Below are 23,895 nucleotides of genomic sequence, written 5' to 3'. Positions count from 1 at the left end.
AAACAACATTTAGACTTTAGTGAGACAATTAACTCAGCAATTAAACATATTTTGTATTCAGCATTTGTCCTCCATAGCACACAGCATATGTGACGTTTGTCCTTTATTGAAATTCTTGCTTCTTGCAATCTTTTTTGTCAGCAGGAGTGGTAGCCAGCGAAGGTCCTGTATGAAGGCCCACTTCTATGGTGCTTTACTTTTAAAGCTGAATATTCACAGCTATGGTTTTGAAGGGAAGAGGCAGCCAAAAAGCATCATTAAGCTGGGCTAAATGAGCAGAACTGAGATGCAAGAAACCTGTACAACAGACACTTGCATCTGTTTTCCTTTTGCTAGTAGTGCTTGGGAAGTAAATCAAGCCCTCTGTGATCCTTGCTGCTCTGTGTGCTACTCACCTTTATCCAGCTGCAGTATGGGGCTGCAATCTCAAATGCCCCGTGCTCTGATCCTGTCTGATACCACAGCATCAGGATGGGCTAGCACATGGGCAGGAAATATCCAAGGAAAATTGAAGAACAAGAATTAAAGCTAATTAAAGAAAAGAGACTAGTCCTGTGGTAGGGCTGCCTGCTGGTTCAACAGAGTTGATTTCTCACTACAGCGTGAAACATGGGAAGAAGCATAAGCAACAATGGATCATTAGAAATCTCACAGGTCTTTTAAGCACGGAGTAGTTCTTCCATCACCATTTCAGCAAAGAGTGAGTGAGTCTTCAGGGAAGCTGATTGTCTCAGAAGGTATGAACTACGATGTAGGAGAGATGTCTTCCACATAACTGCCCCATCTTCATCTCTTTTAGAGAAATGAGGTCATTAGGGAAAAATAAGAAGACTAGGATAAATAAAACATGCTACTTGTGACTTTATAGGCAGGATCAAGAGGGAGAAGCAAACACTGCATCAGGCAGAGTTGTGCAGATATGTCATGCAATGACTGACACAGTACTTCTGCATGTCAACCCAAACTGTAAAACTGTAGCTGATATTGTGCAAGTTAATGCCCAAGCAAACTACAATTCATCTTTTTTCTTTGAGACAACAATATTTGAGGCTTCTTTTCAGGGCAGAACTCTGAGCCTCAGGGATACTCAAGTATCTTCCTGCTCTGTGAGACTCCCATGTCCCAATTTAAGCTGCTGCTGCTGTGTGTGCGTGTGTGCGTGTGTGTGTGCGAAGGGCTAACTTCTGAGCTAGCATAAATTTCTATAGTAACCATACTATGACAAGTCATTCCAAATTAATTTCTTCCTTTCCCAAGCTGAATTTGCCAGGTTATGTGCTAAAAAAAAATCTTGTTTCTTGCTTTGTCCTGAAACACTCTGGTACATAATAAACATCAAGCCTCAAGAGGCTGTTTTACTGCTGATTTTAGGCAATAAAATCTATCATGTATGTATCACCATGTATCTGGAGCACCTCCCTATATTCAGGGTGTTCATCTTATGAAATTTGTGGCCATTTATGGAATGCAAAAGTTGTACTCATAAATGTTTTTCACTATCAGACATAAAATGTGTTTGTTATTGTACTGACCTTGGGAGATGAATAGGAAAGCGCTTTGTCCTTACCCTGCAAGACGGACACAGCAGCTGGCTATGCTTTAGGACAGGCCAGACTAAAATAGGTCTGTCCGTGTGACAGGTTGACAGAAGAACCCTGGAAATTCTGGAAGTTATTTGAGTGCCATTAATGGTCCCACCAATAGGTGATATCCCTGAAACTTAATCCTGAAGTTGGAATAATGATTTAATTTATAAATCACTGATCCACAGTTATGACAACAATCTAATTTTTGGGAAAACTTATTGTGATTGGTGACTGCTTCACCCCCTAAAAACACCCCAAACCTAGTCTTTTTATGAGCCTACCTGGGACGGGAGGTGTGTTTGTGGGGAAATACTTCAGAGGAGAGAGAAGTCCTATGGAAACAAAAGGTCATGTAGGAAGTGCTACCCAAAGAGCAGATGAGCAATGGAGTTTTGTGCAGTATCTACCACAAGTATCAATATGAAGAGGAGAGACTAGAGGAATCATCATTAAATTACAATCCAAATAATTCTAAGAAATTGAGATCAAGGTTAATTTAAACCTGAGCCATTCTGCTGATGGTTAAAGATTTTGCTGCTTTATTTGCCTGTTACTTATTTTCTCTCCTCTTGCCTCTCTATGAAAAGTGCAATACCAACAAAGGTAAAAGGCAAGGGAAGAGCATTCCTCTCTGCTCTGACTTTAGAAGGCTAACAGCCTTAGAGGATGAGACCTACCCTCTCTCTAGAGCCAGGAAAGGTGCTTGCAGAGCATTTTGGGAGTTGTTGCTCAGATTCCTGCTCTATCTTGTCCTCTGGAGGCATGCTCTCCAGTGGCTACACGGGGAGCCTGGATAGCATGGCCTCCTAATCACTTACACTTACCATCACATAAGAACAGCCAGCGAATACATAGGGGAAGAGGGAATGTGATTATTCCCAAGGACCAAAAAAGTAGGTATGTTCAAAATAGAGCAATTTAAACCTACAGTGAAGTGTTACTTCTCGCATGAATAAGAAAAATAATATGTAGAATGAGAGGTGGTTTTCAAACTGAATCTATTTCTTGCAATATTCTCTCAAGTGCTGCTATTATTCCACAGAAATGCTTCTTTTAGGGCCGTATTTTACACCAATGTTAACACCTCCATGGCACCATAGACAGGGAGGCCTTCCAAGCACACAATTTCTCTTGCACTCAGTTTAGGAGCTCTTCCATTTTTCTGTGTATTTATGCTGCACAACTGACTTCAGATATTTGATCCAAATGCTTTGCTTTTTTTCATTCCACTCAACGTCCTTTACAAACATCACTAGGGAGTAACAGGACCTCGGGAGGCAGAAAGCCCAGCCAAGTTCCCGTGAGTACCTGGCAAAGCTAGGACTAGAAGAAATATTTGATCTTTCTCTCATTTGAGAGGCAGCTCAGGTCTGCGTGGCTCTGAACTTTGGAGAGGATCTGCCTGCTAAGCTATAGCACAGTTATGATTTGTGGGTTTCTAGTCTGACTTGGCTTCATTTTTTAACTTTTCATTTTCTTTTTAGGGAACCAAACTGTTCACTGGGTTTGGCAGCTGATGGCTATTAACTGTCACACTCCAATAACCAAGGGATAGTTAGAACAGCATTAAGTATTTGCACTGTGCAGCAAGGCTATACTTTATCTCAGTACACATAAATTCCATGCTCTTTTCACACTGGAAGAAAACCCACCTTATTGCTATTCAAATCTATCTGTCTGTCTCTCTTCCCATACTGTCATTACGCATGCAAGGCCTGTCAATGCCATTGTCACAAAAAACCTCTCGCTTTATGCCAACACCAGTGACACCCGAAAAAACCAAGACACAAAAGAAATACTGCTTTTAAAAAATTTGTTTATTTGGCCTTCATTTTCTAATAAGGTTGCTTATCCCATGTCTTCGTAAAAGTATTTCTCCTGCCTGGCAAGGGTGCATGTTTTCTCTCATAGGCAAAGCTTATAGATAATTCTATATGAAAAGTGGGGTTTGGTGATCGGGGTTTGTCCATTTTGCATGTCCCTGGTTAAATTGTGAAGCTTTGTTTTGAGCACAGTTTTTTCTCCTCATCATCTTAACTGCCATTTTGAGTCTAATCTTTTAGGAAATATCCGACTCCTTGTGGTCCGCTTTTAAAAAGCAAAATTTATTTTGGCCTCTGCAGGAAGCATTTAAAGCACATAATGAATAATGTTTGACACAGGAGTCAGTTAGCAGTCATTTTAGATTAACAACACTGCTCAGAAAAAACCTTGCAGGGGATTAGACCAAGGGAAAGATGCTTAGGCAATAACCTCTGAGCCAGTTGGTTGCTGAACTATTCACAATAGACTAAACTATCTCCAAAGGTCTTAAGTGTGAGAATTATCTCCAGGAAGAGAACAATGAGTTAGCGAGATATAAAACAAAAGGCTCATGCTCTAATACAAGCAGTTAGCACTGCACATGTTCTCTTCTCATTTAATCTGCCAGACTTTCAGACAGCAGCAGTTGGTGCCCAAATTAAGACTTCCTCTCTCCCTTTGATCTTATGTAAAAACTAACGAATTGTATAATCTCCAACACCTCTGAAATCCCGCTGGTTAAAGGGAAACTATCGCTACCTTTGCCATGCCTGTCTCAATTCACTAAATGGGAGCTATATTTAACAGCAGGCCAATCACATGATCGCTGAAAAGGAACAGCACAAGGATCTGTAATCCTAATGCTCTGGAGCTGCGATTGCTATAAATCCTTTGCAGAATGATTTCCTTTAAATCCCAAACATGTCATCACACTTTTAATTAACAGTTCTTTATGAAAATTGTGGATAAGACTCTTTAAATTAAAGATTGTTCCCAGACTTGTCATCTTAAAACAGTGTGCATTTCTATTGTCATTTTGATGTAGCGTATTTTACTTTACTTCGTAAGTAAATCTTTTTTTGGTTCCTTTTACTCTCCTTTGCCTTTTCTGCCTTAACCCTCAAATGAGTAGTAACAGCTAACACTATTTTTTAAGGTTAAACAAATAACTGTACATTAGTTGATGTACAAAAGGGAAAATCCAAATAATCAAAAGACCAGCCATGAGTACAGGCAGAGAGGTGGTCAATACAGCCTTGCTTAAATTCTTACCACCTTCACCTCTTCAGTTATCATCTAACTGAGCTTACTGTCTTCTTTACAGAGAGAAAGAGATTGCCCAAAATGTATCATCACCTGCAGAAAGAGAAACGCAACCTTTATTCCCTGATTGCCAGCTCTTAATTCTTCTCAGCTATTTAGCACGTGGCTTTCTAAATACTGGGCCTGTTTCCTTGCCTGTTGATCTCAGCAGCATTGCTACCCACTTGGGTGGTACCAGAACAAGCCTAAAATACAGAATGCTGGGCACAGGAGATGCAGTCTTATTTCTAGGAAAAGGAAAGAGTTTTATCTGAGTGAGGGTGACATGCTTTGGCCAGTGGCTGGTGGGAGATGGGTTTCTAACATTTGTTTTCCTGAAAGTGACCCAGGTAAGAGCTCTGAATGATGCCTCAAGCTCAGTGACAGACTCACTTCAGTTATCCCATCTGGGATTCGAGACGGTGGCACATGTCACTGGCAGACAACTTCTTCAATGACGTTTTTCAGGAAGCCCAGTTTTCTAACATGCTTGTGTGTGGAAGAAACTGCTAGAGAACCAAAGAGAGAGGAAGAATATTTGTGAGAGAGAATATTAAGGACGGCACCATTATCCATTATATATATAAAAATCCTTTCATCACTGAGAAGCAGGAAAGAAATACAGATCCAGAAAAGAATCCAGAACAAAATCATCAGGCAATTTGACAGCACAAATTGGAATTATTTAGCATGAGTTGGCAATACTCTATATATCATCCAAGAATATCCATTGACAGATATTGGAAAAATAATGAATGGCTAAATAGAGCAGGTCAGACTCTGATGCCCTTCCATGAACTGGGTAGTAGTTTATTCCTCAGCTGCTCCCACTGGCTTCAAGTTATGCTCTGTAGTTGACGCTCAGAGCCAAATGTCAGGAGCCCAAGTTCACCACGCACATCAGTGGAAAATCTCAGAACAGAACCTCTGACTTGACTCTCTTGCATCCTGAATTGAAAACCAGGAATACTGTAGAGAAAAAAAGAAAGAACCGCCCCCCATGTTATGACCTTTACATATACCTTCTTTCACCTAGCCTCCCTTCCTTTACAGTAGTTATGCTGTCTTGTAGTTTCATTAGTACAGTAAAGAATGCTTACGTATTTACTTTGTTTTATATGAGCCATAATTATTCAGCCAGGACATTGATAAAGCTGTTTGTTTCAAAAGGAATGGTGTCATGAATGCAGAGCATAGGGAACAACAAATTTAACATGTAGACCATCAGGTTTTTCCTCACTGGCAGCCAAATTCATGCAGTAAGCACAATGTGGCATATGTGACCATACATTAAAAGCAGGGACTGCAACACACCTTTCCTTGGCCGGTCAGATTTTCTTGATTAAAATTTATCATCGCATCGATACATCAAGTAAAAGAATTAAAAATTAACCATGAGATGTAAAAAAATACCATTATTCTGATTAACCCATGAAGCCTGAAGACCATGCACAGTGTAGCCTCTTTCAGTTTTGTTTGCAGTTCCATTTTCACTCCAATATATACATTCCTCTTCCTCTCTCGAGAACATCTCTCTAGAACACGAGAGATGTAAAGTTCAAAGCTCTTTTGAGAGTAGCATTATGAAGAAGCCAGACAAGTCTTATTTGCACAAAGCTGTTCTTGAGTAGGTCCACAGACAGACAAGGTCTGTACATGCCGCTTTTTCAGGTAGAAGCTGTGAGCCTGAGTCCTTGAAGAAAAGACCATACTTGCAATGCAGTGACCTACGACTGTGATGATTGAGTTCCAGGGCTACATGAGGACTTTCAAAAGTGGCTGCTTTGAAGCTCCTTGACATACCTGCCGGGATCCCACTAGGTGATCTCTAAGATGAGAGAGCCTGTTGACCAGTGTGTCAGATTGGATACTGGGCCAAACAAGGGGATTGGGATCATAGCCTTGATTTTTCCCCAAGGTCTTTGCAATACGCAAATTGTAATAACGACATTCAGTCTGTGTGTCCCTTGTTCCATGCTAGGCAGTAAAGTGTGAAGCTCACACTGCCTTCACATACTTTGATGAACCCTTTGTTACTGCTGAGATCACCTTTAGAACACCCACTCGGACACTGAAAGTCACGTCCTGTGGGTCAAGCACCCATTTCAGTACAATACACGAAGGACACATACAAAACCAGGAGTTACTGTATGACAATTTTTTATTTATCAGTATCAAATTACATAGCAAAGTAATGAATGCAGCGTCAGATCACTTCTTTGAATACTGTAAATACAAACAAAATCCACCATACTGCTTAATTATCCAAAGTAAATTAAAAGTTTAAAAATGTGCGTTTCAGAGATTCCGTTTGGCATGTCCTGTCAATATATCCTGCATAAATATTTCTGTACCTCATTTTCACTATGTGTACCTTAATTAATACAGCCTCTAGAAAGCTCACATGGAGGAGATAGGATCTATCTTTATGTTTATGCTCATCATCAAGTCACGCATCTGCCCTGAAATCACTGAAAGTACCTATCTGCTAGCTCACCTGATCAATGAATGTGACTGTACATAGAGTGGCCAGACCCTGCTCCCACATGGTGCCAAGCCCAAAGCTACTGGCATCAGTGCAAGATGACTGAATGCACAACACCAGCTTGGGATCAGGTCCTTGAATTACTCAGAAAATAGCTATTCACTTTCATGGAAGCTGGGCTGGATCTGACAGACAGATCTTGCACACTCAAGTATGTAAGGAAATTCTTGGGACATTTATACTGCTCTTTACACTAGTGTGACTCCACTATATAGAAAGAACATTTCCTGGTTTATAACATTAAGTGACAAATAAAGTCAGGTCTGTTGATTTCACGTAAGTTGAGTAGGATTTGGCCACAGCTGGATACAAACTAAGTAATTCAACAGAAGTATTTTAATGGTGTTAATCAGCAGTGTCCTTTACATGGGACTTCCTTATAAACTGTTGGAAATAGAACAATTTTTTCTGATGGATGAGGGAATAAGCTTCACTTAGCAATGTTTCCAAAAGTTAAGACTACTGCAACATTGTAGTGGTATGAAAAGGAAAAACACCATAGAAATATATATTTTGTTTAGAATAACAATGAACAGAAGTACAGAAGCGTTGATGCAGGTAATTGGAAAGGTGAGAAAAGGGAAGGAGGAAAAATTTAGACAGCAATCCCATGGCAACGTGGGAGTTACTCTTGTTCCCTCCAATTCACCGGTATCAGTGGAAGTCAGGCTTCTCTGGGAAGGTGCAACCTGAACGCTTGATAATTACGCTGGCTGCATAATGTCCAGCCCGGATGCACTCGGTCACTGGCCGGTCATAGACAAGCTGTGAGAGAAAGCCTGTGGAACAAAGCCGGAGAGAAAGAGAAGGAAGAAAATGGTTAGATTAGTTTTTTAAGTGTCACAGGGCAAAGCACTGAAATACTGGTCTAACTATGTTCACAGGTAGCCTGGCTAGTTTAAATTTGGTATTGCACCTGATTACTGCTGAGTTGGAGTGCTGCTACTGCTACTTCTACCTGAAGTCTCAATTTGGTAGCTTCAAGTAAATTAAAGATTACCAAGACTGATCTTTATTAGTGCCCTCAAAGTGATTTTACCAGGGTTCTTGCTCTCTTCCAGAGAGAACCCCTCACTCCTTAAATACCATTTTAAATACCGTTTTACCATGTTTTTAAATACCATTTAAAAAACAAAGAAGCTGAAAAGAGCTCCTTCTGTTCATACTGACTACAGCTATAGCCTCACACCACTGTCAATCTGCAAGCTTTCCTCAAAAAAAGAAAAAGTCACTTAACAAATAAACGTTATCTATGTTCACAGTTGTAGGTGTTCACAATGAAAAGAAGGTGAGAAATTTTTACCTGATTAGGAAAGTTAGGTGACATCTGTTGCCCTTGATTATGGGAAACTTAACCTAAGACTTCAGAAACAGTGGGTACTTTTTAGCATGTTCAGACACCCACGTAAACAGCAAACTGAATGGAGAACCCTGCACCTCTCCGTACTGGGGCACTTTGTTGACTGCTTTAGCTCCCAAAGCCCTAGTACACATGGCTTAGAAAAACAGAAATTGCTGGGAGCTGAGTGTTTTGAAAACCAGAGCACCTCTTTAAATGGATATAAGCAGAGAGTCTTAAAAAGGAGATTATTCATAGATATTTGGGAAAGTTAAGTACAAGTGGCACCAGAAATTTTATGGATTGAGTCCCTCATTTCTGAAACATTTTGTCTTGGCTGAAAGTGTTGTGATTGACAAAGGTGAAATATGTTTTTTGAATTTGGAAGAGGTTTTCAAGATGTGAAAAGGAAACCTAGTATCTTATAATTTAAAACTCCACTCTGACATCCTAGAGGTAATATTTTATTCACTTTTATCCTGTTTTTAATATGTTTCATTTGCATCTTTCTTCCTCATACAATCGGAGAAGGAAAGTGAGACTCGCCCAGGACAATCAGAATTCTAGCAAGCTGAAACATACTCTCTCTAAAGCTTTCACTCCCCATTACAAGTTCCCATGTCACGCTCTGACAGGCCTTGGGCCTTGACAGTACAAATCTAGACTTGAAACCATGTCTCTCCTAAGTACCATGTAGCTCATCGGTACCAATTTCTGACATACTACAGACTTTGATTTGAAGATGGTACATTTTGCTGGCTTGCTTTCAAATACAATTTCTCTGTTCAGCTTTGTTACTGCTGGAACAAAGACTCTCCGTGATATTGTGATGCTCTCATTTAACCTGTGCTCCTTTTCTAAATTTTTCCTTTTGTGGCACATTAGAGCATATTTTTTAGAAGATTATAAAAATATTTTTCCTATGCAATAATGTCTACTCCTTGAAGATTTAAAATCGTTTAAAACTAAAAAAAAATTTAAAAATATGGTTAGATTATCGCAGTATAATACTGGTGAGCAGAAGACCTCGTTTTCATGAATTACCAAGATCTATCTTGGCTTCTCAGTCATGACTGATAAGAAACCTTGTTTATGTATAGTTTTCTTTAAACTGCACCAAATGGGAGAAGAAATTGAAACTACTAAATCTATAAATCAAATACTTTTCATTGGAATCGGGAGGCCATAGAAAGTAGGAGTTTTAGTTGACAGCTAGGAGAAAACTCGCGTGTTTCTGACATCAATACTTTTCTAGAGAACTACATATTAGCTGGAATTCCACAGATATTAACTGACACCAGCTGGGAAAAAATGACCGCTTCACCAACAAAAGTTAAGTCTGTAAGCACAAGTGGAGAAGACAGGAGTTTTCAGTATACAAAGATGAGAATCTGAAACAGGAAGAAACTGTGCTGTGAGTGCTATCACTGACGGCAGTCAGGGGATGACAGACAACACAACTGTGGCAGGATGGTCCAGCTGTAACAGTTGAGAAATTCAAACAGAATTGCTGGCAGAAATCAGACCATTTCTGAATAACGATATAAAAATGGTCTGCTCTCCATTAAATTACATGCATTCTTAGGAGAAACTTTCTTGGATATGTGGAGAATGTCAATCATTAAATTTAAACTGCCTGGGAGGCAGGAGCTTGCCAGTATGCTTTTGGGTGGTTAAAACTTCAGAGCAAGTTGTAACAGTATGTAAAATGAGGCTGTTAAGACAGTCCATTTCTGACTCAGTAAGTATGGAAGATGCACTGGGCAGGCCTCCAAAGGCAAACACGAGGCTAGGTTTTATGCAGAGCATGAATTCAGAGAGGGGCTTCTACAAGACAGACAACTGACCTCTGCGTTTATGATCAAGGCATCAAACATATATGAAGATGAGAAAATCTAAGGAGCAAAGGACCATAAAACATGAATTATTTTTCAATACCAGCCAGACTGAGACTGTGATCACCTCTCAGGCTCACTGCAGTTTCGAGCTAGTATATATCTTTCGTCTTCAGTGATGCTACTTCTTATTTATTCTGATCTAAGTGAGAGCAGAATCAGGTGAAAAAAAAATCCTATTCTAATTGGGGATAGAAATGAGAGATCTCTGTGATTTCAGACTGGTGGAGAAATGACATAAAGTACAGCTGTCATATGTGAGATACGTAGAAACTGCAGTGGGGAGTTTGCCCTCAAACCATTCTGTTGTCTGTTGAGCTCCTCTTAAAAGGTATGTGTTTCATAGATGATATAGAAATAGCAATATCTGACACAATATCACATCGAATGACAATACAAACACACATATCACAAACACAGAACTACATCACATACTAAGACTAAGCAGTTGGCAAAGCAGACCCTGAGGGAACACCAGAAAGCACAGTTGTTCGAGCAGAGAAACAAAGAGCTCTATCAGGTTGGCTGCCTTAGCTGCAGAATGTTCTTTTTAGTTAATGCAGTAAAAAGCGACATGGTCAGAACATAATCCAGAGTTTGCTTCCTTCAGTGTGTAAGGTACTGTGATACAAACCCCATGAGTCATACTCTCAAGGCATTGATTCGGATCTTCAAGTTCCAGCTGAAGAAGTTACTGCCCCATCTATTTTTTACCATCCTTCTTTGCTGCTCGTATAACCTGATGCTTTATCAAAATGAGCCAGACTACTTTAAACAGTAAGCTGTTGAATAGTAGAACTTTGCTAACCCAGCTGATTTACGCTGACGTGGGTTAGTGAGTAGTCAAACAGCTCTACCAGTGGAGGGAAGATGATAAGCATTTGAGGGCTGTAATCTCTTTAAGGTACCATGGCTGAAAATGCAGGAATAAAAGCAAACATGGCTTCAGACTTCACACTCCTACAATTTCACAGACTGAAAGGTCAGGAATTCTGATCCTCTATCATGGGCCTGGGATCACAGAACTAGACCATCCCAGCACACACTAAAGTAGCTCAGCAACTATATTAACTTCTTCCATGGCCTGAAGAGGTTCCTGGCTATCACTGGAAAGGAGTGCAGAAAGCAGTAGTATATTTTGGCCACACCAGACAACCTCACTTGAAATATTTTACCAGAACAATTTCACATATATTGTCTAGAATCTTCTAATTGCAGCTGTTCTTCATTAGTATTTCTTCACTGCTGAAGCTGTGGATGGTGTTACATGCATTATGTACCACTATCTTCACACTAGAACACACAGGCAAGAACCGAACTGAAGACTTCCGCACTTGTCTGTCTCCTGCTCTGACATCTAAAGTGCTTATTATTTATGGAGTAAGAGAAATGGCAGTTGCAGGATGCCAGGTAGGCCACCTTGCTGCAATTAGCTGTTATCAGTAAGCTTTCAGAGCAGAGTGGGATGCCTTTTGTCCCTCACAGGCAGAGACAGCCAAGTAACCACTTTGCATCTAGTCATGATAGGAACTTATTCAGAACTGTGTCCAATTCATCCCACTTATTCAGCATCTTCCTAGAAAGCAAAGACAACTTGGCTTCAAAAGCTGCTTTAAACTTGAGAGTGGTACAAAATGTATTTGCATTCTCAGATGATAGATGTGATTATAAGACACCAATAGCTATTTTTGGCCCATAATTATTTCTTTTCTGCTCAGTAGAGAGAAGTGTCTCTGAAATCACTTTGCTCTGAAGAGTGTGCCTGAAATAACTGGGAGTTAATCTTTATTATCTCCAGCTTCCTTACTACATAAGCTGAAAGACAATGTTTGTAACTGCTAGGGCTGCAAACAGAATGAGGGATGGAAAAGTCAAGTTGCTTTCTTCCTCTTTGTGCTCACCACCAATTGAAAAGTTCTGTAAGCTAAGTGCCAGAAGTGGTGCTTGAGCCTCAAAATCCAGACCCAAACCAAGGCCCTCACTGAAACCAGCTCAAATCTCTTTGGACATCTCAATGTAAGTCTGAAAAGACACAGCAAGACAGTCCACTGACACAAAAGGTGTTGTCTTTGTTACTTCTAAGAGCTGAGTAGCACTTAAAAACCATTAAAAGAAAAATTTCAGAGGCAATTTCACTGAATTTAGTGATTTCCTTGAAAGTTTTGTTTCCAGTTAATCAGTGGTAATCCTAAATGATCACCTAGCACTAGTGCAGTTGGATAGAAATGTGGGAGTCCAATAGTGGAGATTTTAAAACAGTTCTGGTCTGCTTCAGTAATGGTTTAACAACACTTAAAACCAGCTCATATTGAAGCCGAACGTTTCATTTCAAATAGTACACTTGACAATTACTTTTAATGACTGTTAATTACTAATGCTGGCTGGAAATCCGTTTATAGCCTCCGACACCCAGCTCCCCCACTACTCATCTTTCTGCAGTTTCTCTCACACTTCCAACATTTATAAAATGCCCCAGGCAAAATTAATGTATTTATTTAAATGCAAGAGAGAAAAGCATGAAAAAAAGCAATTATCAAATGCATTCATTATAAACAATTCCAAGCTGACCCTGTGTCAGAGCACCTCAAAACCTTTTTGCTGTGTGATGTTCCCAGACGATCCTCCTCTTCCAGCTGAACCCCGAAGCACCTAATAGAATTCCTGCTAGCCAGGCCATTCACCAGCGAAATTGTCTCAGCCACAGAAAGGATCACGAACAGCTGAGCTGCCTCCTCTTTTTCTTGTATTTAAAATTTCTACTTGAACTGCCTTTTTAAAAATGGTGTTATTCCACCATGGGGGACAGTTGCAAGCACCTTTTCACACTCTTGTTTGTATACAGCATTTATCACAGTCGCTCGAATGCTCATCTATTTTTATGTGATCCCACTAGCTTTCCAGGCCAGCAGTGTGGGAAGACGCAGTTTTCAAGAAGCGTTAGTCTAGCAATTTAAAGCCTTGTAGCTGATATGACTGAGGCTTTTCTGGATATTGTCTAGTGTTCTTGGAGTGGGTTAAGGTTGTGGTAGCACCAGTCTGGTCAGCTGTAATCAGGTGGTTAGCAACGCTGGTGCCAAGAGCTAACCAGCCAACCTAGATTTTGTTAAAGATGTTGGCGTTAGATGATTCTGCAGTATAGTCACTGAACGACTGTACATCAACATGCTGCGGTTTCTCTTTTTTTAATTTTGTGGCAGATGGTGGATATTACAGCCAAGAACTGTGGTATGCCAGAGGCCCTGCCCATTGCTATCAACTGAATGTTGGCTATTCTAAATGGAAACGTTTTTGATTAAGGATGAGATTTGGCTTCTGTTTTCATGTATTTTGGCACAGTGGTCTGACATATTAGACTTACAGTCTATAAGACAAATTAAATGTAAGCATCCTCAACTACTATACTTCTTTCAGTTTTCACACACCTTAGCACTTTCTGAAATACAGCATAAGAATTATTCCACACATGCACATTTATGTTATTAACTACAAACATGTATGTGTACAAGCGTCTTTCCCTCTCTTTTAAAATGAAATGGCTCTCTCTGTGCTTCTACGGAACTGTAGTGCCAGGCTAATTACAAGTGAGAGAAAAAAGGTTACCAACCCTTTCAAGAAAAACAGTCATTTAAGATGTATATCTAACAAGTGGCAACCTTGAAATCTCACTCTCACTGAAAAGAACATTACAAAACCCTTCTTGACTATACCACTGGAGGAAAGTTTTAATAAAAACTAATTAAACTACAAAAATCTCAAGTGGTTAACTGATTTTAGGGGCTAAGTTTCTGGCAATTCTAATTATACTCTTGTGGCCTCACTTAGTGTTTCACAACCATGACAGATGACAATGAAAAACTGCAGTTAAATTCATCTTCCCTGACACCATGCTAAGCACTAGCTTCTCCCTCTCCAAGTAAAATCAATACCATGTTTGAGTAAACACGTTTACAGCTTTATTAGGATGTCTCGCTTGTTCTGTAACAGCTACTTGAAGCTGTGGTAACAAATCGACTCAACTCAGTTAAACCTAGAGAGCTGAGTAAGAGGCTCATCGATAAGGTTGTTATAAAAATAAACTGCAGGAGATCAGAAAGCTGGAACAAACAGCCCAGTAAATGTCAATATTTTTACTTCCAGAGAACGACAAAACCATGAGATCTCAAATAAAATGTTTTGGAAGTCTATATCTACTTTATTTATAAAATGGTCACATGATAAATGCATTTCACCATCTATGTACGACCCTCTTACACTAAATTCTTATTTTCTAATCACCAGCCTGAATACTAAACTGAGCACCTTTTCAAGAAAAGCAGTTAGTTTTTGTATTGCTGTCCCTATCCCTCTTGTTTTCTTTATATTTATGGATACATTTTGAATGCACTGAATTTCTGTGAGGATCACTCAGACAGGTGTATGCCTTTGTCTGAGGTTATACAGTCATTTATGGACATATATAATAATACAACTTTGCATTTACTAGACAACTTCAGTTCAACAGCCTTCTCCTGGACTGGAAAGGAGGTGTTGAATAGACGAAGCAAAAAAGACTTCATACTCTAATACTTTAAACCATTACACATGGAAAAAGGTTAATGAAAGATTCCTGCAAAAGTGTGACAACAAAAAAACTGAAATAAACCCCCACTATCTCCCTGCTATTCGATTAGGAATCATTTACTCGAGGCTGAATAATTTTATTGCATTGCATATATGATTACCACAGTTTGGACCTACTGGGCCAGCTCACCTCAGCTCATCGAGTAAGGTGTCATCGGACTTCCCAAGGCCTGTAGAGACGCTTGGGCCCATCAGAGACTCTCTGCAGGGAAAATTAACAGTCTTGTTTCTGTGATGCCTTTGTGCAGGTAGGAATGGTGGTTGTGATCCTGAAGGCTGTGCAATGGATGGAGAAAACTGAGATCAAAGCTGGAGGAGAGGATTAAGAGTTCTGTACTGTGACAGCCTCCACATTAACCATGTAGAGCATGTCAGCACACTCTATTTATAACCTGTGGCACACCACTTCTATTAAACTCCCCAGCGCATCTTATTATCCAAGAAAATAATAATTTCAGTCTACAATATGCTCCAAGGAAGTTGTGATGGAGGAAACGGATACAAAGCTATGGCTTCTGATGGTTTGGTCCTATTTTTTGTTTTTTAAGTCCTCATGATGAACTTTGGGAAATTTCCTTTTGGATCAGAATCTGGTGGCTTTGGGCCTGTCTCCAACAGCCAGGATCAGGGGATCATGGGAAAACAAGAGAAATCCCTCCAAACTCACAAGGAATATCCAAGGCACTGTATATGCCAAACCAAACACAGGTATTTTCATTGGAAGCATCTTCCCTAACTGAAAAAACTACTTTCCAGGCTGATATTTCTATTTGTTTTTCTTAAAGACATTTCCTAGAAAATTTCCTAGAAGTGTTCCTGAAAAGCTAAAATTCTCCTTAGCCATTTTCGAGACAGTGGAATGAAATAAGCTTTCTCTTGTTAGTACCTGAGGAAATTTTCTGAGCCTCAAAACAGATCTGTTGTATTGACATTAAATGGTGCAGATTACTACACCTGCTGCTTAGGATGAGAGGAAGAGAATTTCACTAATCTAATGTAGAAGTAATGAAGTGCTAAGCATAGCTAAACGAAACACTAGGTACTATCCTCTACTCAGCTTTTAACATTATATTAAAATACAACAATGGCGACGTGAATGTAACGTCGTAGTTGTGACTCACATACACAAAAGCTAGAAGATTTGACAGCGTGTCTGCAGAGTGACTGTCTCCCAGCCAGGTTTTATTTGCAGGGATGCTTCCACACAATCAAGCCAGCAGTATGCAAAGAGACTCAAAACCCAACAGCCAGTGCGGTGGGAATACAGTAGCTAGACAGCCTATGAATTTCTTGACTTTTGTGGGCTGAAATAGCCTACCTTAGCATTATGTTCATAATGCTCCTATTTTAAAACAGTGATGTTTAATATATTTTGCTTCTTTAAATATCTGTTACAGTCCCGGATTGATACTAATCATTTACTGACCACCAGTAACAGTATTGTCCCTTAAAGCAGAGTGGGAGATCAGAACCAACCTACAAACTCTGCTACTGCCACTGCTTTCAAGTGGGACCATATTTTTTCTTTTATTTCTTTTTTATTGCAACCTTGCCATCTTCCCACTTCCAAGTATGAGCCCATTTCAGTGTGGGGGAAGTGAACAAATTATGGGAGGCATTACCGGCCTATTATATAACAGAGGCAGCTGCAAGGGAACGAGGATCCTGCTAGCTAACACCACAGCCTGGGAAGTGCCTTTATGGTCATCGTGTCAATCTCCAAGGCACCACACCAAGGCATATTAGACATGAAATAGATAACGTATTTCAGTGTATTTTTATACTTCATTGTGTGTTGTTGTATCTGCTGTGAATACAGCATCAGTTTAATCTGACACATTGTTTCTTAGGGGACTATATCCTGCCCTCATCCCCAGGGGAATGTTCTTGATGATCCAATCTGACTAGTGCCTCTGTCTCTACTCAGAATACATTAAAATAACACAAAAATATTTCCAACAGTCTGCGAGCAAGGTAATAATAACTCATTAAAGTAATTTCTAACCTTCCACATGAACATTTTCTTTATCATTACGTGATTTTCTAACACATGACACATTAACATAAAATTAAATGTTATGAGGATAGGGATAGTAGGCATGACAAAGTATTTTAAATGGTGATGATTTGCTTTGAGGTGTTAAGTCAATTTGTAATCGTCCCACAGCTATTACAGCAAAAATTGGAACTTTATAATTGGTTTTGAAAATCTATTTTTAACACAGTGGGTTTGTTTTTAAAACGTACGCAGCCTATTTGATGTTTATTTCTCACGAAGCCTGTCCAGAATGTCATTGAATTTATGTTGAGGTAAATTAGGCCTTTTAAAACTCAATTTTGCAAAGTATTAATCCTCTTGCTGTGTACTGAGGCTCCCTTAACACTGACAGTGTTGCTGACAGGAACAGAGGATCAGGTCCTGCTTCAGTCTAATTAGAAACTTCTGAGGCTTTTTAATTCCATACACCGATCCTTTGAAATGCATCTCTCACTTCTACATGTTATTTAAAAAATTATTGCACGTATACTAATGTTTCATGTTGCATTAATGCTACTATGTGTTTTTCTGGATTTCCTTTGAATTTTACAGGTGAAAATGTGAATTATCATATTTTGGTTACTATATTTTGATAAAAAATATGTATGTAATAAAATTAAGATGACCAGTTGGAATCCAAGAGAAGCACAGCTGTTAAAACAAAACAATTAAAACAGATTGGATCACAATTAAATTATACTTGGACAACACTTGCTACCAGTTTTAACTATAATGCCAGCACAGAAGAGTGTATTATTTCCAAAGAAATAATTTTGAATGGAAATTGGTAAAAAGTAAACCAGGGAATTAAAACCATGTTATATTCCACGTGTTTTCCTGAGTGATATGTTTTTACGGTTTTGTTTAAGTAGCTGCAATTCAAACTGTAGCAAATATCTAAACTGTGCCAGTTCTAATGTAGAAATCACTAGCGACTCGCTATGCTATTGATCAGAATAATGACGTGCCTCTAAGCTGAGACTGAGAAAATCAAGTAAGAACATACAATCTGGTAATTTTCTAGTCTGTAGAAGGTCAGTTACAGAGATAACGTGGCCATAATAGCCTAGGTTTAGATGCGATGCTTATCTGGGAGAGTTAGGAATGCCATCAGAACTCACGGGCAGTAAGTCATGAACATATCGACAAGTTATCCCCTAGCAAGCAAAGACTGATGCCCCATCTGCTGCTCAGCTATTCCACTCCTAGTGTATAGTATGCTGTTTATAAAACAGGAGTTCTAAAGATGGGCAAAACGGGCTGTCAGTCAAAATGCTGATGACATTAAGCAGGTATTTTTATTTCAAAGCTTCATATCTCATCAGCCGTGATCTCAGTAACAACAGGATGGCTCAGAGGCAATTAGCTATCCGTTGTATAAATGACGACTAAGAGAGTGCCGATTACTCTTATAACAATTATCTTTAGTTCAAAGAAAAGACAGAACAATTTGAAGTAGCATCCCCTTGTCTCTTTGCTCATGCAGATACATTTTGTAGCAAAAATCAGACATAACAAGTTACATGCACATACATATTTAACTGATATCACCAAAAAAATAGCCCTCGCTCCCAGCTGGCAAATAAAATTGCATCTCAGAGCTCTGGTGTTATCAGAAGGCTGTACTTCACAGCAGTGATATTTTATCCACTGTATTTCTCTCCCATCAAATGTGATGGAAAAATGTGACAACCTCCCAAGGTATCTATCTTAAACAAGTATAAAAACCTTATACAAATTAAAGACTACTGTAATGAATTAAGTAGCGTCTGATATCACACGCCTGCTGTTCAGTAAAGAACTGCTCCTAGTTCCTTGAAGTCCTGTTTCAACAAATTAGAATGTTTTAGGCGTGGCAAGTACTGGAGAGAGGGGTGCTTTTACAACAGTACAGAGATGAAAATACAACAAGAGGAATGTTTTGTTTCTCTGCAATGTTTTTACTGAAAACACACTCTTCCACAATTTTAAAGAGTCCCATAAATCAAATAAATCCATTAAGAAACTTTCTTTTTAATACAGTCACATGCTCACTCATAATTTACTATTCTGATAAACCATTCAAGTCACCTGTTTCTGCTGAAGGCACTATCGGATCTTTTTGGCATGTTTAGCACTCTTGGTATAGCCATAGAGCAACTATCCATAAGAAACTTATTTCATTTCTCACATGTGCACATGCCTCCATCCACACAATTCCTTCACATGAAATACATAAGAGACTTATTAGACAAAGTCATGAATATAGACCATCTTTGCCCTATATCACATTTATTGTGAGAAGATGGAATTCCTATTGCATAAGCTTCTTATTTTTTAAATTTTTAAAATTTTTTTATTTTTTAAATTCAGCTGCTTCTCTTCAGCCACCTACACTGCCCTCTGAAGATGCCTAGGGATGGATTTTCAGAGAGGCAGGAAATGGCACCTGGGAACCTAATTCCTATAGGATCAAAACTTGTAGGACCATGGCACAATTTAGGTTCAAAGGGAAGTCTGTAGGTCACTTGCTCCAGCCTCTAGCTTAAAGCAGGACCAACTCAGATAATACTAAATCCTAAATCCCACTTAGATGGTTTTTTTATTTTAAGGATTCTTGGAATCCTTCCATAAATGATGAATTCCGCAGAACAACAGCATAAGAATTATTTCACTGGATTCAATTCTGTTTCCATTTTTATCAATGGTATAATTGTTTAAATCCACTGGCTTCAGTTAAGGTATTCCAAAGTTAGACCGGTGTGTCTGGAAAACAGAACCAGACCTTTCTGAAAAAAAAAATAGGTTTCTGAATCAAACTTTTAATAGAGGAATAATGACACGCAATTATTTTGTGCACTGTGAGTTCTTTGCAAGCTGTATTTGTATTTCTTCTGCTGTGTTTTTATAAACATACATATTTGTATTATGTATAATACATTCAAAGAATGTTTCTCATTAAGGAAAATATTTTAATGTTTCAATAATGTAGAAGTATACCAAATATTACTTAGCTCTGAAATCAGAGCTGGATGTCACTCTAGAGAAAATAATTCGCATTTACCTCATGAAAACAGGCTAAAATTTGAAAAATGTGATCACCTTTAGGTAAACTCTTAAGAATCCAAGTTCGTTATCTAATTTGTAAAGGTGTTTAGATTAAGAGGGAAAAATAATATTTAGAAATAACAACTATATTAGAAACGAGGGAGTGGCTTTATTGAGCCAGTCTGGCCACAGAAACAGAAACAAAAGGAGGGAAGTATCTCCCCTAGGCCCTGTGGTCTCTGAAGAAAAGGTAAGGATGCATGAGGCACACTCATGACAGGACGTGTATAAAAGATGACAATTCCTCTTTGGTTGCTGTCCCCCTCTTCTATCAGAGTAGTTGGCCATAACATAAGATTCTTGCTAGGTTTCATGAGACAGAGCGAGAAAACTGCTTCTTCTGTAAGCTCGTGCACCAAAAACCTTCTGAATTTAGCTTTCAAACTATAGCTAGCAGCTTTAAGAGGTTCCTCGGTACATGAAAGCTGCCAATGCAATTTTTAAATTGATGGGTGGTTTGAGCCGTTGACCTCAGCTTTGATACCAACAGAAGCAAACTGCTATCAGCTTGTATTTGGCACTGTACAATGCTTAATGAAGAGCTCCTTCTATCTTGGGATTTCCTTTCCTTGAGAATGGTGTAACATCTTTATAGTACGGTGATGCATAATACACACTTGCTGTGACCACGTTGTCACTGCTTCATCACGCTACTTTAAAACGATTTGTGGTTACATTTCATACTCTAGTACTCTTCATGCAGCATATGACTAATCTATAGTAGATTACTAAATCAATGTATTTATGTAGACAGAACCTGAAGAAACATTGATTTTACACCCTCTCCTGTTCATTTATTATGAACTCTCTACCCAGTTCCACTGGGTAGACAGATTGTAGGGGAGAGATTTTTCAGGGAACAATGGCAGTAATGATCAGAACAGGTGCTTATTGTTTTCAACAGTTATGGTGCCAATGACAAAGGGGAGTATGAACAGAAGGGAGACTCACTCTGCCTAAAGAGAGCAGGATGGCATAAAGGCAAGCACAGGATGGTAAAACTGTCCATATTTCAATCTATTTATTGCCATTAAATATGCTTTGATTATCTTTATGGCCAATGTTCTAACTGGGGCAGACCAGTAATAAATAAATGTTAATTTAATAAGTAATAGAATGTCCCCTAAACTCTATAAATGAAGGCTGTAATTCCATTAATAGGACTCTTGTGACACAAGGCATGTCAGCAAAGCTCAAGTGATTTGTCAATATCATCAGAATCTGCAGGTGGAATTGCAACTTTAATTTATGGGTATTTCAGGGATTTATAACCGAAAATATGTGGTACCCCTGAAATCCAGAAGAGGTGCTGAGATGCTGTGAAGTAAATCTTTATTGCTTAACTTCTAGCAGCGTTGTTGGAAAGCAATAAAGGCAGAACTCTGTTAGTATTGTTTAGAAAAGTGTTTTTAGCATAAAGATACCTGCAGCAACTCTAAAACCCAGTTTCTCATTCATGGATTGCACCTGAGTGGCAGATGACTTGATGCCTGCAGTAAGAGGCAAGAAATTCCTGGTGCCAACTTAATAAAAACACATTTCAGCGGAAGAATGCAGTTTATTTCTTGTTGCTAGCTGTTGGAGTGAGCTAGTTCTCCTTGGAGGCCAGCGGCTTCATGTTCAGAAATGCTGAACTCATGAATCAACTCACGGAGTTACAAGTGCCAGAAACTGTGTCTTTAAACTTTTTCATAACTCTAAGGTTTCAAGACTTTCAGTAGTTAGATAGGTTCAAGAAAACAAAACAAAACAAACAACCGAATAACAACAGATTTCTGCTTTTCTACTTTCACATGCAGAAACACATGAGGAGTGATTTGCCAAGTTGGCATAATTATGGAGCAGGAATTTCCTTACAATCTGTGCATTACACTTCTGGAATAGAGTGCCTCCATGAAAGACCTTTCAAAATGTGACAGAGTCTAAGAAACCTGACCTGATGTAACATAAATCCTGCTTGATGGGGTTAATTATCATTATATCCCACATTCCCCTTTCAGCCAAGACGTATATGCTCCAACAAAACCACTGTTCAGTCATGTCAGTATAGCAATTCCAGAGAAGTACGGGAAGCTTTGTCATGGGAACCCTGGTCTCTGCTGTTTGAATGGAGACGCTATATTTCCAGGAGAGCGTATTATAACACTGAGTGATTTTTTTAGTGTAAGGGATGAAATTTGAAATATTTTACTACAAGGACACTAAAAGCAAAATTTTACATGTACTGTTGCCGAAGTAGGAACAACTTGATAAAAACCTCAATCAAAGAAAGAAGCTAGAAGAACACTACAGAGAATAGAGTATAACCTTCCCACTATAAAAATTCTGTCAGGACTATAACACTGCGTCTGGGTCAACACTAGAACCAAAAGAAGACACATATGCTGAGTAGTATTACCCAACATTACTGCATAGGGCTTTCTGGAGAGGGAACAATAAAGAACTCTTCCCGCTGCAAATACGTACTTTGGAAACACATGAAAATGTGATACAGATAAAATACAGACATTTTCCCCAAATGAAACACAAACCAAATCAAAGCCTATCCAGTCCAGTATCCTACATATGGGAAGGAAAATGAAATGACTCCGTGAAGAAGGAGACCACTGCATGTAAGACTAGAATCAGCTGTGTATCTATACTGTTATGAGTCCCAAATCTCCCACCTGGACTAATCTCAGGAAAATCTGTTCTCTGAGGAGGACGAATGAGCAATTTATTATTTATGGGGTGACAGAGGAGAACTAAGATAGCTCAGAAGCTAATGGAAGAACTATGGATATTCTAAAGCTCGTGTTGCTTTGAGTCAGAGCAGAGAGAAATAGGGTGCGACAAGAACCTAAGCTCACATACCAATACTCAGGTTAAGTGTCTAACCACAAAGAGAGTTCAGTCAGATTTGCTACTGGTGAGCCGACTTCCACTACAGAGGCAAACCAGCTGCGGTCCTTTCTTTCCCTGCTGTTGAGGGAGTACAAGGTACAATGCCATGCTAGCACTAGGCTGCATTGCAGTTGTGCTCCATAAACAAGCACCTGATGCCTCAGTGCTATTTGTGGGGGAACTGAGGAAAATAATGTGTGTCCATAAACTGATACGGCACCTTTGTTAAGGTTGCCCAAAACACGCTGAAGCTTGCTGTATGCAGGCACAGTATCTCGACAGACTTAGAATGACAAGGGGAATTGATCCTTTAGAAGACATATTTTCTTTCCTTCCTTCCCAACAGAGTTTAGCATCTTCCACATAATTTTTCCCCTTGGAAAAAGGCATCTCGCAAATGATCCACTACCAGCCTGACAGCATGTGCCTGAACTCCTTACTCTGCTGGTGGAAGGTAGCAGTTTGGAATAGAGTCTGATGTAGCTTGTATCAGCCTTTCCATTCAGGATGTTCTGAATAATTGCTAAAGTCAATGTTTTAGCCCTTCTACAGAAAAACAGCAGCTATGGCAGTACCAGGGAAAAGGACTTAATTTAAAGAGGAAGGGTTATGAGAGCCCAGGCAGATCTTAAAGCCTGATTTTTTAGTTGCAATAGTCTTCCTGCAGCTAAGCTAGGAAAGGACAAAAGTAATTATTAAAAAAAAAGTCCTGATTTCAAAATGCCCCAAATCTGAAGAACTGGGAATAAACACAATCTGAGATAAACATGGCAGCCACATGGAAAGCTGCTTCCTGC

At 39.2% G+C, this 23,895-nt stretch overlaps 1 protein-coding gene across 1 annotated transcript in view; it reads right to left on the bottom strand.

The window, feature by feature from the left end:
- Positions 1-6,837: 6,837 nt before the first annotated feature.
- The window catches only part of ADK (adenosine kinase), a 156,196-nt gene continuing 139,138 nt past the window's right edge, over positions 6,838-23,895 (bottom strand). The window contains exon 7 of the mRNA XM_010139663.1: positions 6,838-8,015. Coding sequence (XP_010137965.1) covers positions 7,891-8,015 — 125 coding nt within the window. The 3' untranslated portion in view covers positions 6,838-7,890. The remainder of the gene's footprint in view (positions 8,016-23,895) is intronic.

This window comes from Buceros rhinoceros, unplaced genomic scaffold, assembly GCF_000710305.1.
Source record: "Buceros rhinoceros silvestris isolate BGI_N320 unplaced genomic scaffold, ASM71030v1 scaffold677, whole genome shotgun sequence".
Lineage (NCBI taxonomy): Eukaryota > Metazoa > Chordata > Aves > Bucerotiformes > Bucerotidae > Buceros > Buceros rhinoceros.
Note: the sequence above shows the minus strand (reverse complement) of the source record. Positions and strands in the feature narration are given on the sequence as shown.